The 15,304-nt window shown below is 50.2% G+C and overlaps 1 protein-coding gene and 1 long non-coding RNA gene across 4 annotated transcripts in view; one reads left to right on the top strand and one right to left on the bottom strand.

Annotated features, from left to right (window-relative positions):
• The window catches only part of ZBTB16 (zinc finger and BTB domain containing 16), a 228,808-nt gene that overhangs the window by 122,407 nt on the left and 91,097 nt on the right, over positions 1-15,304 (bottom strand). For all 3 annotated transcript variants that reach the window (XM_007171982.3, XM_007171983.3, XM_007171981.3), the window contains exon 3: positions 12,451-12,548. In XM_007171982.3, coding sequence (XP_007172044.2) covers positions 12,451-12,548 — 98 coding nt within the window. The remainder of the gene's footprint in view (positions 1-12,450; positions 12,549-15,304) is intronic.
• LOC130708800 (uncharacterized) lies at positions 2,909-8,401 on the top strand. The gene is made up of 3 exons (XR_009009173.1): positions 2,909-3,073; positions 5,523-5,765; positions 6,036-8,401. It is a non-coding gene; the product is annotated as an uncharacterized LOC130708800 (long non-coding RNA).

Genomic DNA, 15,304 nt, shown 5'->3' with positions numbered 1-15,304 from the left:
TGGGCAGAAGACCTAAATAGACATTTCTCCAAAGAAGATATACAGGTCACTAACAAACACGTGAAAGAATGCTCAACATCCTTAATCATTACAGAAATGCAAATGAAAACAACAATGAGGTGTCACCGCACACCTGTCAGAATGGCCATCATCAAAAAATCTACAAACAATAAATGCTGGAGAGGGTGTGGAGAAAGGGAACCCTCTTAAACTGTTGGTGGGAATGTAAACTGATGCAGCCACTATGGAGAACAGTATGGAGGTTCCTTATAAAACTGAAAATAGAATTACCGTAATACCCAGCAATCCCACTACTGGGCATATACCCAGAGAAAACCATGATTCAAAAAGACACATGCACCCCAATGTTTACTGCAGTGCTATTTACAACAGCCAGGTCATGGAAGCCACCTAAATGCCCATCGACAGACGAATGGATATAGAAGATGTGGTACATATATACAATGGAATATTACTCAGCCATAAAACGAAACGAAATTGGGTCATTCGTTGAGACGTGGATGGATCTAGAGACTGTCATACAGAGTGAAGTAAGTCAGAAAGAGAAAAACAAATATCGTATATTAATGCATATATACGGAACCTCGAAAAATGGTACAAACGAGTTTGCAAGAAGAAATAGAGACACAGACGTAGAGAACAAACGTATGGACACCAAGTGGGGAAAGTGGTGGTGGTGGGGTGGTGGTGTGATGAATTGGGAGATTGGGATTGACATATATACACTAATATGTATAAAATGGATAACTAATAAGAATCTGCTGTATAAAAAAATGAATAAAATTACATTTAAACTAAATAACTAAATAAACAAATATCAATTAAATCTATCTGGTCTACTGTGTCATTTAAAGCTTGTGTTTCCTTATTAATTTTCTGTTTGGATGATCTGTGTTTTGGTGTAAGTGAGGTGTTAAAGTCGCCCACTATTATTGTGTTAATGTCGATTTCCTCTTTCATAGCTGTTAGTATTTGCCTTATGTATTGAGGTGCTCCTGTGTTGGGTGCATATATATTTATAATTTTATATCTTCTTCTTGGATTGATCCCTTGATCATTATGTAGTGTCCTTCCTTGTCTCTTGTAACATTCTTTATTTTAAAGTCTATTTTATGTGATATGAGTATTGCTACGCCAGCTTTCTTTTGATTTCCATTTGCATGGAATATCCTTTTCCATACCCTCACTTTCAGTCTGTATGTGTCCCTCGGTCTGAAGTGGGTCTCTTGTAGACAGCATATACATGGATCTTGTTTTTGTATCCATTCTGCAAGCCTATGTCTTTTGGTTGGAGCATTTAATCCATTCACATTTAAGGTAATTATCGATATGTATGTTCCTATTACCATTTTCTTAATTGTTTGGCCTTTGTTTTTGTAGGTCTTTTCCTTCTCTTGTGCTTCCTGCCTAGAGAAGTTCCTTTAGCATTTGGTGTAGAGCTGGTTTGATGGTGCTGAATTCTCTTAGCTTCTGCTTGTCTGTAAAGGTTTGATTTCTCCATCAAGTCTGAATGAGATCTTTGCCAGCTAGAGTAATCTTGGTTGTAGGTTCTTCCCTTTCATCACTTTAAATATATCGTGTCACTCCCTTCTGGCTTGTAGAGTTTCTGCTGAGAAATCAGCTGTTAACCTTATGGGAGTTCCCTGGTATGTTATTCATCATTTTTCCCTTGCTGCTTTTAATAATTTTTCTTTGTCTTTAATTTTTGTCAATTTGATTACTATGTGTCTCGGTATGTTTCTCCTTGGGTTTATCCTGCCTGGGACTCTCTGTGATTCCTGGACTTGGTTGGCTATTTCCTTTGCCATGTTAGGGATGTTTTCGACTATAATCTCTTCAAATATTTTCTCAGGTCCTTTCTCTCTCTCCTCCTTCTGGGACCCCTATAATGCAAATGTTGGTGCGTTTAATGTTGTCCCAGAGGACTCTTGGGCTATCTTCATTTCTTTGCATTCTTTTTTCTTTATTCTGTTTGGCAGCAGTGAATTCCACCATTCTGTCTTCCAGGTCTCTTATCCGTTCTTCTGCCTCAGTTATTCTGCTATTGATTCCTTCTAGTGTATTTTTCATTTCAGTTATTGTATTGTTCATTTGTTCTTTTTTTAAAAATTTATTTATTTGTTTTTATTTTTGGCTGTGCTGGGTCTTCATTCTGTGCGAGGGCTTTCTCTAGTTGCAGCGAGCGGCGCACGGGCTTCTCATTGTCGTGGCTTCTCTTGTTGCAGAGCACGGGATCTAGGAGTGCAGGCTTCAGGTGTTGTGGCACACGGGCTCTAGAACACAGGCTTAGTAGTTGTGGCTCATAACTTAGTTGTGAGGGCTTAGTTGCTCCGTGGCATGTGGGATCTTCCCAGGCCAGGGATCGAATCCATGTCCCCTGCATTGGCAGGTGGATTCCCAACCACTGCTCCACCAGGGAAGCACTGTTTGTTTGTTCTTTATTTCTTCTGGGTCTTTGTTAAACATTTCTTGCATTTTCTCGATCTTTGCCTCCATTCTTTTTCCAAGGTCCTGGACCATCTTCACTATCATTATTCTGAATTCTTTTTCTGGAAGGTTGCCTATTTCCAATTCATTTAGTTGTTTTCGTGGGGTTTTATCTTGTTCCTTATCTGGTACATAGTCGTCTGACTTTTCATCTTGTCTATCTTTCTGTGAATGTGGTTTTCATTCCACAGGCTCCAGGATTGTAGTTCTTCTTGCTTCTGCTGTCTGCCTCTGGTGGATGAGGCTATCTAAGAGGCTTGTGCAAGCTTCCTGATGGGAGGGACTGGTGGTGGGTAGAGCTGGGTGTTGCTCTGGTGGGCAGAGCTCAGTAAAACTTTAATCCACTTGTCTGCTGATGGGTGGGGCTGAGTTCCCTCCCTGTTGGCTGTTTGGCCTGAGGCAACCCAGCACTGGAGGCTAGAGGCTCTTTGGTGGGGCTAATGGTGGACTCTAGGAGGGCTCAGGCCAAGGAGTACTTCCCAGAACTTCTGCTGCCTGTGTCCTTGTCCTCACGGTGAGCTACAGCCACCCCCTGCCTCTGCAGGAGACCCTCCAACACTAGCAGGTAGGTCTGGCTCAGTCTCCTATGGGGTCACTGCTCCTTCCCCCTGGGTCATGATGTGCACACTACTTTGTGTGTGCCCTCCAAGAGTGGAGTCTCTGTTTCCCCCAGTCCTGTTGACGTCCTGCAGTCAAATCCCACTAGCCTTCAAAGTCTGATTCTCTGGGAATTCCCCCTCCCGTTGCCGGAACCCCAGGTTGGGAAGCCTGACGTGGGGCTCAGAACCTTCACTCCAGTGGGTGGACTTCTGTGGTATAAGTGTTCTCCAGTCTGTGAGTCACCCACCCAGCAGTTATGGGATTTGATTTTATTGTGATTGCGGGCCTCCTACCATCTCATTGCGGCTTCTCCTTTGTCTTTGCATGTGGGGTATCTTTTTTGGTGAGTTCCAGTGTCTTCCTGTCGATGATTGTTCAGCAGTTAGTTGTAATTCTGGTGCTCTCGCACGAGGGAGTGAACACATGTCCTTCTACCGCACCATCTTGAACCAGTCTCCCATAATCTTCTTCTGAGAGTGGGCACCACAAATTGTGGAAGCCTCAGGCCCCACCAAACCCAGATGTTCCCCAGAAGTACAAAGAATTTAGCAACAGCGTATTCCCTTATTCAACAAGTACTCATCAAAAGCCTTCTATGTGCTGGGCACCATGCCAGGCCATTGGGGTGTGGGGGTGAACACTCTCCCAGGTGCCTGGTGGGCTCTGTACTCAGGTGCATGGTACAGACCTCTGCAAGCACCATGCCAGCAAGGTGTACTTTTTAGTGGCAAAGTCCAGTAAGAATCTTGCAAAACCTAACCCTGCTCATCCACTTGCCCATGCACAGCTCAACTTAAGAAAACATCCAGGGACCTAGGAAAAGCAGGAACCAAGCCAGAGAAGCCCCACTCTGGTCCCTGAGAGGAAAGGGACAGGAGTGCTGGGAGCACTCTGGAGTCTTCCCCAGGCCTTCTGGGACAGAGTAACAATTTGTTCCCCACCTCAACCACCGCCCAACTTCCAAGCTAAGAAACTCTGAGCTGTGAGAGAGAAGGTCAACCAAGATGGAGGGAGACGAAGTCTAATGAAGACACAAGAAGGAAGACACGAAATGCACAGGAGCATTGAGAAAAGGCCCAGGCCAACACAGATGCAAAGACAGGGATGAAGAGATGGAGTGAGATGAAAGGAGGTTGGGGAAAAAATGGAAGCGAGGAAAAAAGCAGAGCTGAAAAATAAACACCTGCCACCAGAGAGAGCTCAGAAGACAGCGCCGAGAAGAACAGCCAGCAGAGAGAGCCGTCACTACATGGTCTGGAGGCAGCTGGTCTCTCGGGCACAGCCCTGGACACTGGGACCCAGGCACAGCCTGGGTAGAGAGCAAGGGCACGAGGGCTGAGGAGAGAAGAGGGCAAGGGAGGACCACCTAGGAATCCTGGCAGTGTGCACATCCGGGAAGGTGAAAAGATACCGGAAATAAGAAAATGCCATCACCTTCGGGTGGACCCCACACCAACATCCTACCCTGCAACCTCGTTAGCCGTCCATCCTCAGACAAAAATAAGGGCCAGCAAAGCAGCCCAGAATGTAGAAGGACAGTGGGAGCGAGGGAGAGGGAAAGAGAGAACAGGAGAACAGATAGACAGACGGGATGTCCCAGCATCCATCTCTCGAGGGCCATTCATTTCCTGACAGGAACGTCATTATCTTGCTTGACAGAATCATATGGTACGAAAGGGAGTGTGGGGGGGAGAAACCACCCTATTTTGGGATAGAAAAATCAGAGAGAGAGAAACAGAGGGAGAAAGAAGGTTATTACATAATTTCCACTTTCTTCTCTCCACCCTTAATGTTCTGACAGGCCCCTCTCTTAGGGGGGAAAAATGACAAATCCAATCCAAAATTCAACAGCCTGTGTTCTGTTCGGAGAGCACACAGTGTACTGTACAGCCCATAAAACTCCAAACAGCCTCCAGACACTGCCGCAATCGTCCTCCATCAAAACACTTTGTCTTGCATACAAAAATAAGATACAGCGCTGAACGGAATACAAAATCAGCCCATTACAGTACAGGGAGACTGCTACTTAGCAACGAGGGGGCTCTAAAGCCTCGATGCTCTACAGGAAGCAAAATCTGTCGAGCCTGTTGGGCAAATGATAAACATTAGCAGTATTAAAAAACACAAAAGCCATGTAAATGGATAGACATAATGTGGAAACGAATTTATAGAATAAACTGGGAGGGGGGACTCAAGCCTAGGGGGAGAGGCTGGGCTCCAGAGGGGTAGATGCACGAGCTTCCCAAACCCCTGCTAAGGCACCACATGGAGGGAGAGACTTGTGTATTTGGGGCGAGGGCTATGTGAACCCCCTTTTCACACAGGGGCTGTAGGTGAAGGGGTGGGAGAGAAGTGGTGAAAACACTGTTTAATACAATGACCTGCGATGAACTTTCCAAACTTTCTCTGTACAGCTGGCCCAACGTGACATCTTCAGGGCCGGGGGACCCAGGCACACACCTCCAGCAGCATTGCGGTGGGGAGATGCGTGGGCTTTATCTGCCCCGGGGCCAGCATCGCACCCAATGCCATCACAGGACCTGTAACTTGCTGTAAACAACATCCCTGGCCAAAAAAAAAAAAAAAAAAAAAACCAACCCAGAAAACAAAACCAAAAACACGCCATCTGGGCTGGAAGCACCAGTATATTTCATCAGGTAAAGGGGAAAAATACCCTGGCTGTGAATCAGCAGCGGGGTTTCGGTTCTCCGCCAAAACGGGAGCTAAAAGGCAAAGCCATATTCTTCTGGTCTCCGTTTAGGCTCTTGAGGCAGAAAGGGAGAAGGGGCGGGGGTGGGGGACGGCGAGGAACGGGGAGGAGAGGGGGAAGAAATGTATTTTTCATCAGCCAGTATATAATTTATAAACAGCACTAAACAGTTTTTGTTTTCTTTCTCGTCTCTCCCGTGTACGGGCTTGGACGGCAGTCAAGGCTGCGTTAATTTCTGCTTTGGGTACAGTGTGTTCTTGGAGGCACATCTGCAAGCGATCATAAACTCTCTGGAATGCTGGCAGAACATCCAGACCTGCCGGCAGGCCGGTGACGACACCACTCTGGGAAAAAGTTCGGGAAGCAGGCCAGGTTCAGAGCAGGGAGGGAGAGAGGGGAGCGTGCTGGAGAGAGAGCCAGGGAACGTGGCTTCTCTTCCCTCTTCCTGTGCCCCCATCACCCAAGGGGACCAAGGGGAAGGCAGGCTCTGAGCCACTCACAACCTATCTTAACCCAAACCCTCCATCGTGCCCAGCTCTGCAGGCATGCTGAGTGAGGTTGAGGTCCTGAGAAGTTTCTTCTTGGTTATCTCCTGGTTTTACCCTGATGGCAGAAAGCCAACCAGAAGGAGGGAGCGAGCAGAGAGGGAGCAAATGGACCCTGGGTTCCAAGCTGCCTGGATAACCCCAGTCTCTTGCTTTTAGCAGATGCCTGATCTGGGAAGAGAGAGGGGAGTGAGAGGAAGAAGCTGCAAGGTCAGGAGAAGCCATCTTTGCATCCTGAGATTCCTCTCCATCATCGTCACGGGGACCAGCTCATATCCCCGCCTCGCAGTCACAGGGCATAATCCAGTTACCCCGTTCCCCCACACGTTCTCTGTCTTTGGGAAGAAGGACCCTGAACCCCAAAGCTTAGTGTTCCCAAAAGAAAAAAAAAAGGAGGACAAGTACAACCCACAGATCTTTGACATCTCGTGAAATTTTGTTTCTTCCATCTGATCAGGGGAAAGCATGAGAGAACCAATCTGGTTTCTGACCCCAACCTCTCCTGCCCTTTTCCCCGCCACACGGTGACCTGGCCCCCGATGATATGCCCTGGCCACACCATGCTGCTGCTGGAATCAGAAGATCTGTCAGCCAAAGACCATGTTCCTTCCTGGTGGCTCTGACTGTGGGGAGGAGTCTGGTATCGGGGTGTTTCTCAATAGCCATGGCTCACAGTGCCTGGAGAAGGGTGAGGAGGAGTGAGCATGCAGGATGGGACCCCCACAAAGAAAGGCTGTGTGCCCCTAACCACTGCAAGAGGCACAGGCCACGCCCCCCTCCAGCCACGCCCCGGGACTGACTGCCAGTCACGCCATTTCCCCAAGAGTCTTATGCACCCTATACTCCAGCCTAGTGTGCATCAAAAAGCCCAACAGTCCTTTCTATTCCAGAGGAATGAAAGTGTCCCTTCCTCATCCAATCTTTCAGCGGCTTTTGAGTGCCCTAGGTAAAATGCAAATCATTTTGCTACTGGAAGACCTTGCAATCTTGCCCGGCTCCTCCCTTCTAAACCCTGCCCCCTCCCCCCACACCCAGCCTACAGGCCCAGCTACACTGCACATCACCCCAGGCGGCGTGGGCTGCCCCGACCAGGTGCTCTCAGAAATCCATTCTACCACCTTCTCCCAGGAGCCCCATTCCTCCTTGAATTCCTCCTAGAACTCTTTCTTGGCGCTCAGCACACACCACCTTCTTTTATCATAACTTTACAGTCAAACATCTCTCCTACTAGACATAAGCGCCCGGAGGGTAGGGGTGCTGCCTGTTCTGCAGTGTTAAGTACACAGAGCCTGATGCATCTGCTGGCTCGAAAAATGAATGACACTCCCAGAACAGAAGCAGGCCACAGAAATATGCAAGCCTCTGAACACTATGCGGCCAAGGCAAAAATAGGGGCAAGCGGTTCTGGGTGTGCTCAGTCATAATCCAACAGCACATGAGGCCAAGCTGCGGGAAATACTACCTAATGGGAAACCTTACCCGAGCAAATCGCAGGACCAACTCGAGTCATCGCCCGAGTCTGTGGTTTCTGCATGGACATCCAGAGCTAGGATGTTCTCTTAAGTAAGAACAAGGAGTGGCGAAGAGACAGAGGGTCACAGATGCTCCCACAAGGGATGGGGCAGCAAAGGATGGGCAGGAGACTTCAGAGTGATCCGGGGATGCAGAGGGGCTGGGATTCTTCCCCGGCTCCCTGCACTATCTTCCACCCAAGATTCATGCTCCAGAAGAAGGGGCAGCTTTGCAAAGTGTTCCAGGGGTCACTTTTCTCACCCCAAATCTCTTTCTCAACGCTCAGACCCTCCTGATCCCCAAACCACCTCTGAGAATGCAGGGTCTGGCCAGATCAATCTCATTAGCGAGTGAGTTAGGTTATTGTTATAGTTAGTTAATTTAAACATATTGTTATCATCAGGTATATCTCATAAACATTTGGTTAGTTAACGCATTCAAATCGAAATCAAAACTTCAATTAAGCTGAACATTCGCTACTACCATTTAGGGTCTTAAAAAAGAAAAAAGAAAGAGAGAGAGAGAAAGAGAAAGAATTGTCTCTAAGAAGGGCCTCCTACTGGGCAAACTTCTAATTAAACAAATTGTCAATTTCAACACAATGAAAACTGATTTAAGAGTATAAATTTGGTATTCCAGTCACTGAAAATAAGGCCTCACAGTGTCGATCTTATACAGGCTGATTTCCTTGGATAGGGAAACATGGAGGAGAGGAGGAAGACAGTTCAAGAAAGAGGAAAGCTGGGGGGGAAGAGTGAGCCAGAGCGTTTTATCCTTTGAGAAATAATATCTCCGCAGAATCCAATGAGGCCTGTACTCAAGCATCAGAGAAACTCCTTCTTGCCTCCTCCTTCACCCCACCCCTACCAGATGAGAAAAAAAAATTAATCGTGTATGATGACAAACTTGGCTCAGCACTCACTGTACACACTGTACCCACAAGGCTGGCACCCAGCCAGGCCTGGCCCAGCGCCAGAACTACAATAACAAACACAGGCCACGCTCGCCAAGAGGGGGTAGGGCAGCAAGCACGCAGAGCCCGTGCAGCTCTGCAAAGAAGGAGAGACGGCAGGAATGAGCCTCTCCTGGGTTCATTGACAACATTGACAAATGTGACAACATTTAGGGGAAGCCAGGAGCTCCCTGACCCCGACCCAGAGCCCAGACTCCCTTCACCACGGCCCGACCCCTTCTTAAAACAGTCCCCAGGGCTGTGGAGCGACTCTTGTTCCGTGATGCTCTGCACCGCTGCTCCAACCCCTGGTGATCTTGTGTAAGGTCGGTCTGCACTACAGACCCTCAGGGGCCATCCTGGCTGTCGGCTCCCTGCATGGAGCCTTCAAAACAGAGCAGCAAGAAAATCTCATGTCATCTAATCAAACGTCTCCTCTAAGACCTCACATAGGTCTGTTATCGTGCAACTGGGGGAGGAACTGGAACAGGTAAAACCCAACTTCTGCTACTGGAATCCTGGAGAAGACCTCGCACCGCCGGCCCAGCCCTCTGACCCCACCTCCCTGACATGGTCAGGTCTCTCTAGAGGCCTCAGGGCCTTCACTGTTTAACAGGGGGGCAAACAATTCGGGATCTAGCCTCACGAAGCCCTTGTTGCTGCTTTATTTTCAAGCCATCCTGGCACAGGGGTGAGAGATATATGGGACCAGAGAAAGAAAAAACAGAGCACAGAAATATCAGAGTTGAAGCAGGCTATGAGCTATCTGCAAGGGTGAATTAAGGCCCTGCTGTGACCCATCATACCTCCCCCATCACCGAATCCTCTTTTACAAGGGCAGTGGCAAGTGAATTTCAGAGGGACAAATCATTTGCATGGACTTCAGGGACAGACAGGAAAAGTTAAGAAAATAGGCCCCAGCTCCCAAAGCTGCCAGGGTATCCATACAAGACTGTGGGACCTTGAACTAGCATCTCGGTCATGGCGTGGTGCAAAGTCACTCATCTTGTCGGAAGCGGGGGCCCTGCACCCCCTGAATGTGCGTAAGCAGCTCTTCCTCTCTCTGCCACCCCACCGGCCCTACCAACACTGCTGAAGTGTTGGGCTTCACGACGGAGACCTCGGCTAACTCACACTTAGCCAGCGGGCTCCTGGCTGCCCTCCAGTGAACCCCTGGGACACAGTCTAAACACTTCCTATTGCAGGAGAGACCCGGTGGGAGACTGGAGTTTCCTTGCGTTGCCCGGCCTCCCAGGCTGCAGTCATCCATTCAACCAATATCTATAGACTCCAGTAATGTGCCAGGTAATGTGCTGCACATAATGGGGACAGACCCTGTCCCCAAGTAGCTTATTCCAGTCTATTAGGGGAACAGAGGGAAAGGGAAGTTACATTTACTGAGAGCCCATCGTGTGTCGGGCAGAGTGCGAAGTGTCTAACGGGAGCCTTCCGTTTGGAGGCTCAGAGGGTTTACATTTCTTGCCCAAGGTCACATGGTCAGGAGGTAGATGCCCAAATTCCTAACCCTGATTCCCAAGCAAGAGGAGATCAGGCAATTCCATTAATAACAATAATACAGAGAAGAAAGATTGGGTCCAAAGACAGCTTCGGATAAAGAAATATGGACCCCAGGAGAAGGCTCAATTGCTTCTGGCCGGAGGTGAGGAACAGTTGAGGATGGCATCATGGAAGGGATCTTGGAAGATCTGGGAAGACTGGGGATGGGTTATTCCTCGCAGAGGGAAAGGGGTGAACAAAGCCGCAGAGCTTGGAAAGTGAGCTGTGCTGGTCCACACACAGAGCACACCGACAAGCACACGAGTCTGGCTAGTGCACTAGACTCAAGGAGACAGTAAGGAGAAAGCGTGCTTACCAGGCTGAGTTACTGAGAGGCGAGGAAGCGTTAACCGCGGGCTGTACTACCCGTGTGGAAGTGTCCAACGGCACACGCAGTCAGAGACCACACGGGGGGCTGGACCAGGGAGCAAATGAAACGCAAGACCCACACTCCGCTCTGGGGGAGGGTGACTGAGCTGTGGGCAGACAGCTCACGAAACTCCCCCCACTAAACCCTGAACAACCTGCAAAGGTGAAGGGGGAGCAAGAAGATTGGAGGTGCAAGTCATAAAAATAGAAAGAGTGCACGGGTACCAAGCAGATGCCAAGCGCAGGAACGCCTGGACCCAGGGCTCCGGGCCAACGTGGGGCAGGTGGGGGATGAGGATGGCTCTGAGGGGCCAGGTGTCGGGGAGGGGAGGCCCCACGGGGAGGAGAAATGGACCACGAAGACGCGGGGTACAGCGAGACAGACAGTGGCCCGGTGCGGCCCAATCTTTGGATCTGGAAGAGGGAAGACTGGGAAGTGAGAAGGAGTTAGGACACTTGACGAAGGGCCATGAAGGCCAGGGAGAGCGACGGCACCCCATGCAGCGCAGAGGCGCGGTGGCGAGTGGAAGCATACAGAGCTACCGAATGGCATTTCCATGACCAAGGCGATGGAGGCAGCGAGGACAGACTATAAGCAGCCAGACTGTCCTCAACGGGAGTACAGTGATGGGAACGCTCCCGAACGACAACTTCAGAACTGGGGGAAGGGAGGGCGGTGGCAGCAGAAGCAGCCACTGTACGGTAAGGAGTGTACTATAGACGCCTTTGTCATATATTCTGTTACCTAACTGACGTGAGTTTGCAACACCTGCCCTTTGCAGATACAGAAACTGGGGGCTCAGAAGACAAACCTGCCCGAGATCACACAGATGGAGATCTGCCCAACCCCAAAGCAGGCTCATTTCACAAACACCTGAACCACCAACCTCCTGGAGGGCCACCTGCTGGAGGCAAAATGGGAAAGAAGAGCAGACACTGACTATGGACTAGACAGGAGACAGCAAGACCGAATAAGAAGACAGCCCTCTCTTCTCCCCCAAAACGTGACTCCAAGGTGGAAAGGCAAGGGAATTGGAAAAGAGCGCTGGCCCCAGCAAGGAAGTGCGGTGGCCTCTCCAACTGAACCCAGGCGACGGCTTGGCCTCGAAGCAGCAGCACTGGACCTGCTGTATCCTCCCCTCCACCGAGAACGCCTGGGCACGCTGCATGTCAGTGCTTTTCCCCTCTCCACGCCTCATGGGGCAGAGAAGCTTTGCTCACACACGAGCAAAAATACCAGCAGCCGCCGAGTCGACCCCACTAGAGTTGGATAAAATTAACTTGCAAAAGACAGCACGCTGTAACTAGCTTTGTGTTCCAACCTTTCTATATCTATTTAATTAAAGGCTCCTGTATAATTAGTGAACCCAAGAGTCACATTCATTAGACAGCGAGAACCTAATTCCGCAACTGTTCTGCTAATGAAACTGCATCTACTCTGGAAGGTGGATCACACAGGGCACTGGGTACCAACGAAGCCCCAGGAAGCCCAGGAGAGCGGGAGGATGGGTTCATCCAGACGGTCACATGGTCAGGATGGACTTTTTGCTCCAGGAGCCTGGAGGGAGCAACCACGGGACGAGGTGGACCGAGGCCCGGCTGGCAGTGGGGATATATCCATGCGCTGAGTGGGGGTGAAAGTGGGCAGGAGGTGGGTGCCCGTGCTCCAAAGGGCCAGTCAGGGCATCCTCGCCTACCTGAATGAGCCAGTAAGTGCATTCTCAGTCGCAAACTATCCAGGAACCGCTTTCCGCAGAGCTCACACCCGTACGTCTTCATCCCACTGTGCAGCTTCCTGTAGGGGAAAGGAAAAGACAGGTTGCTGCTGCTCTGGCTGGACAGAAAGCAGGCCCACCCCTACCTGGGGGCTCTGCAGCCATCCCTGTGGCAGGTGAGCAGGAGGAAGGGAGATGGAGGGCAGGGGAGCTGGAGGTGGGCACTGACGGAGACATATCCCTGGATCTATGACAGCCGGAAGGCCCCTTTCCCATGGAAGGCTGCCAAGGAAGCATCTATTCCCGGTCTTGTCCAAGGGGGCTAGAAGAATAGGGCACTTCCTACTTCTTCATCCACTGGCACATAGACCAAGAAGAAAAATCAGATTCAATTGTGGAGAGAGGAAAGAGGAAGCACCAGGCCAGTTAGACAGACATAATCCTCACAAACTAGCACACACCACACGTGGAGGCAGAGGTGCCTCTGCTTACTTCACTCATAGCACGGCCCTCACTGTGCTGCGTTGTGCATATACCTGGCTCCCCCAAGAGACCACTGACCCGGGAGGGCTGCCCCGTACCTGCTCTCTCTCATACCCCAGCACCCACACGGTGCAGCTTATTAGTGAACTGATGCCTTCATGGACAAAAGATGCTCCCCTCTCGGGGCATCCAGAGGTTCTCAAAACTGCAGTCACTCTCCAACACACAAAACCTTCCCCAAAGGCCCAGCTTTTAAAGTGTTTTCCCTCTACGTCTGGCCAGAGGATGAGCCCTGGCAGAAAGAAAGGTTTGAAGAAACCAGATAATATCACTCTATAAACAGAAGGTGGTAGTCGTCGGTTTCGGCTTTCCAAAGAACTTCCATGTACGTTATCTCATTTATTCTGTGAGGTGAACCTGGCACCCATGACCACCCCAGGAAGACACAGGCCCTGGTCACCCCTGGTCACAGGCCCAGCCTGCAACCCTCTTCCTACCACAACTCCCAACCTGGGGCCTTTCCCACCAGACCCCGCCACTCGGTCGGGAGCCAGCAACAGAGCTGGTCAGAGGCAGGGAAGCAGGCGGCTAGTGGGCGAGTTCTGGGAGAGTCTGGGCCGCGGGCTGGCCAGGGGGCCATCTGGCCCAGAACTCTGCCTTTCCTCCCACCCACACTCCTGTTCTCAGGCCTTTACATGCCTCGGCCAGATACAGGATCCACCCCACCCTGTCTCTGCCCCTTGCCTGCCGCCTCCCCAGGGGCCTCAGCCCTGAGGAAGGAGCTGATGGCGATAGGGCCGGCAGGTGAGCACTCTTAGAGCCAACAGCCCATTGCAGTCAGGATGTTGATGTGTTAGGACCACAGTCAAAGGCTGGAGGGCTGCCGGTACTGATATTAGATGAATGCAGGTGAGGAAGGGGAGTATTATACACTCAAGCCAGTGGTGCCCGGATCAGCTGTCCAGATCACAGAACTAAACCAAGCCACCCACTGCCAGCACCTTCCAAATCCCACAAGAACCCAGAGGTACGTCAATACCCTGTGGGCCCCGGGATGAGTATGGGTGCCAGTCTAGCGGCTTGAAGACAGCATACGGGGTCCACTGTGCGCAGCTTCTGACAATGATCAGGCCCAGCCCCCTGCACAGAACTCTTTCTCAATCACAGTCGTGTTTGCTTGCTTTCCCTTTACCCCTCTGCCAAAGACAACAAATGATTTCTCAATCACAAGAGCACACACACCCTCATCCATGACACTGCCGTGCGCCCCGCCCCACCCCCATGTTATCTGAACCCCGGCCGAGGCTGATCCATCCCAATTGAGAAATAGTAACGGTACAGAACATTTTCACTGAACATTCTCAACTCTAAACATATTTCACAATGCTGGGCAATGGGACATGTCCTAATAGCATTCTGGGCAAAGCATGGTTTAAAATATGTACCCAGGCATGTTCGTGTGTGCGTGCACGCATGCATGTGCACACAACTGTAGCTGAGTATGCCTGTCACTTGCCTGGGCGTGACAAAGGTTTGCTTTCCTAAGAGCTGTTCCATGGAGCAGCAAAAGCTCTATTCACAAGTGGTTCCACAGGTGACCCTCGTACACAAGTTCATGGTCAGGTCAGGTGGATGGCAGCGTGTGGGTTCCAGTCTTATTTATCTCCATCTTTTTCTTCACTAATGCTTTTTTTTTAAAAAATATTTATTTACTTATTTGGCTGCACTGGGTCTTAGCTGCAGCACGTGGGATCTTTGTTGCAGCATGCAGGATCTTTTAGTTGCGGCACGCAGGATCTAGTTCCCTGACCAGGGATCAAACCTGGGCCCCCTGCATTGGGAGCGTGGAGTCTTAACCACTGGACCACCAGGGAAGTCCCTTCACTAATGCTTTCTTAGCTTCCAGGGGTGCCCACCTCTGGGGTGGCTGTCAGGAGGAAGAGGAGGACAAACACCCACTCAGATTTGTTTTCCCAAAGGACACTGGAGTGGCCGGGCTTCAGGTTTCAGCAGTCAGCACCAGGATAAGCATCCTCACCCCGGCTCTTGGACTCCCATCTCTTCCCCCTGCCGGTTTCAGATCAAGTCTCTCACCGTGATGAACACTTTCTGGGTAACCCTACTGTTTTGTTTTGTTTTGTTTGGTGCAAATGGATTTGCCTGGCAACTGGTGTCAGTGGCTTTCTTGACCAACTGGATTGGCGTGGTGTGTAAGGTGATGCACTCTTGCCCTCTACTACAGAGGGAGCAGGATTCGGGGAAGGATGCCAGCTGAGCAGCCAGAAGACCTGGATTTTTGTCCTAACTTGGCCATTAACTTGCTTTGTGACCTTAGATAAATCACGTTATCACG

Source organism: Balaenoptera acutorostrata, chromosome 9 (genome assembly GCF_949987535.1).
Source record: "Balaenoptera acutorostrata chromosome 9, mBalAcu1.1, whole genome shotgun sequence".
Classification (NCBI taxonomy): domain Eukaryota; kingdom Metazoa; phylum Chordata; class Mammalia; order Artiodactyla; family Balaenopteridae; genus Balaenoptera; species Balaenoptera acutorostrata.
Note: the sequence above shows the minus strand (reverse complement) of the source record. Positions and strands in the feature narration are given on the sequence as shown.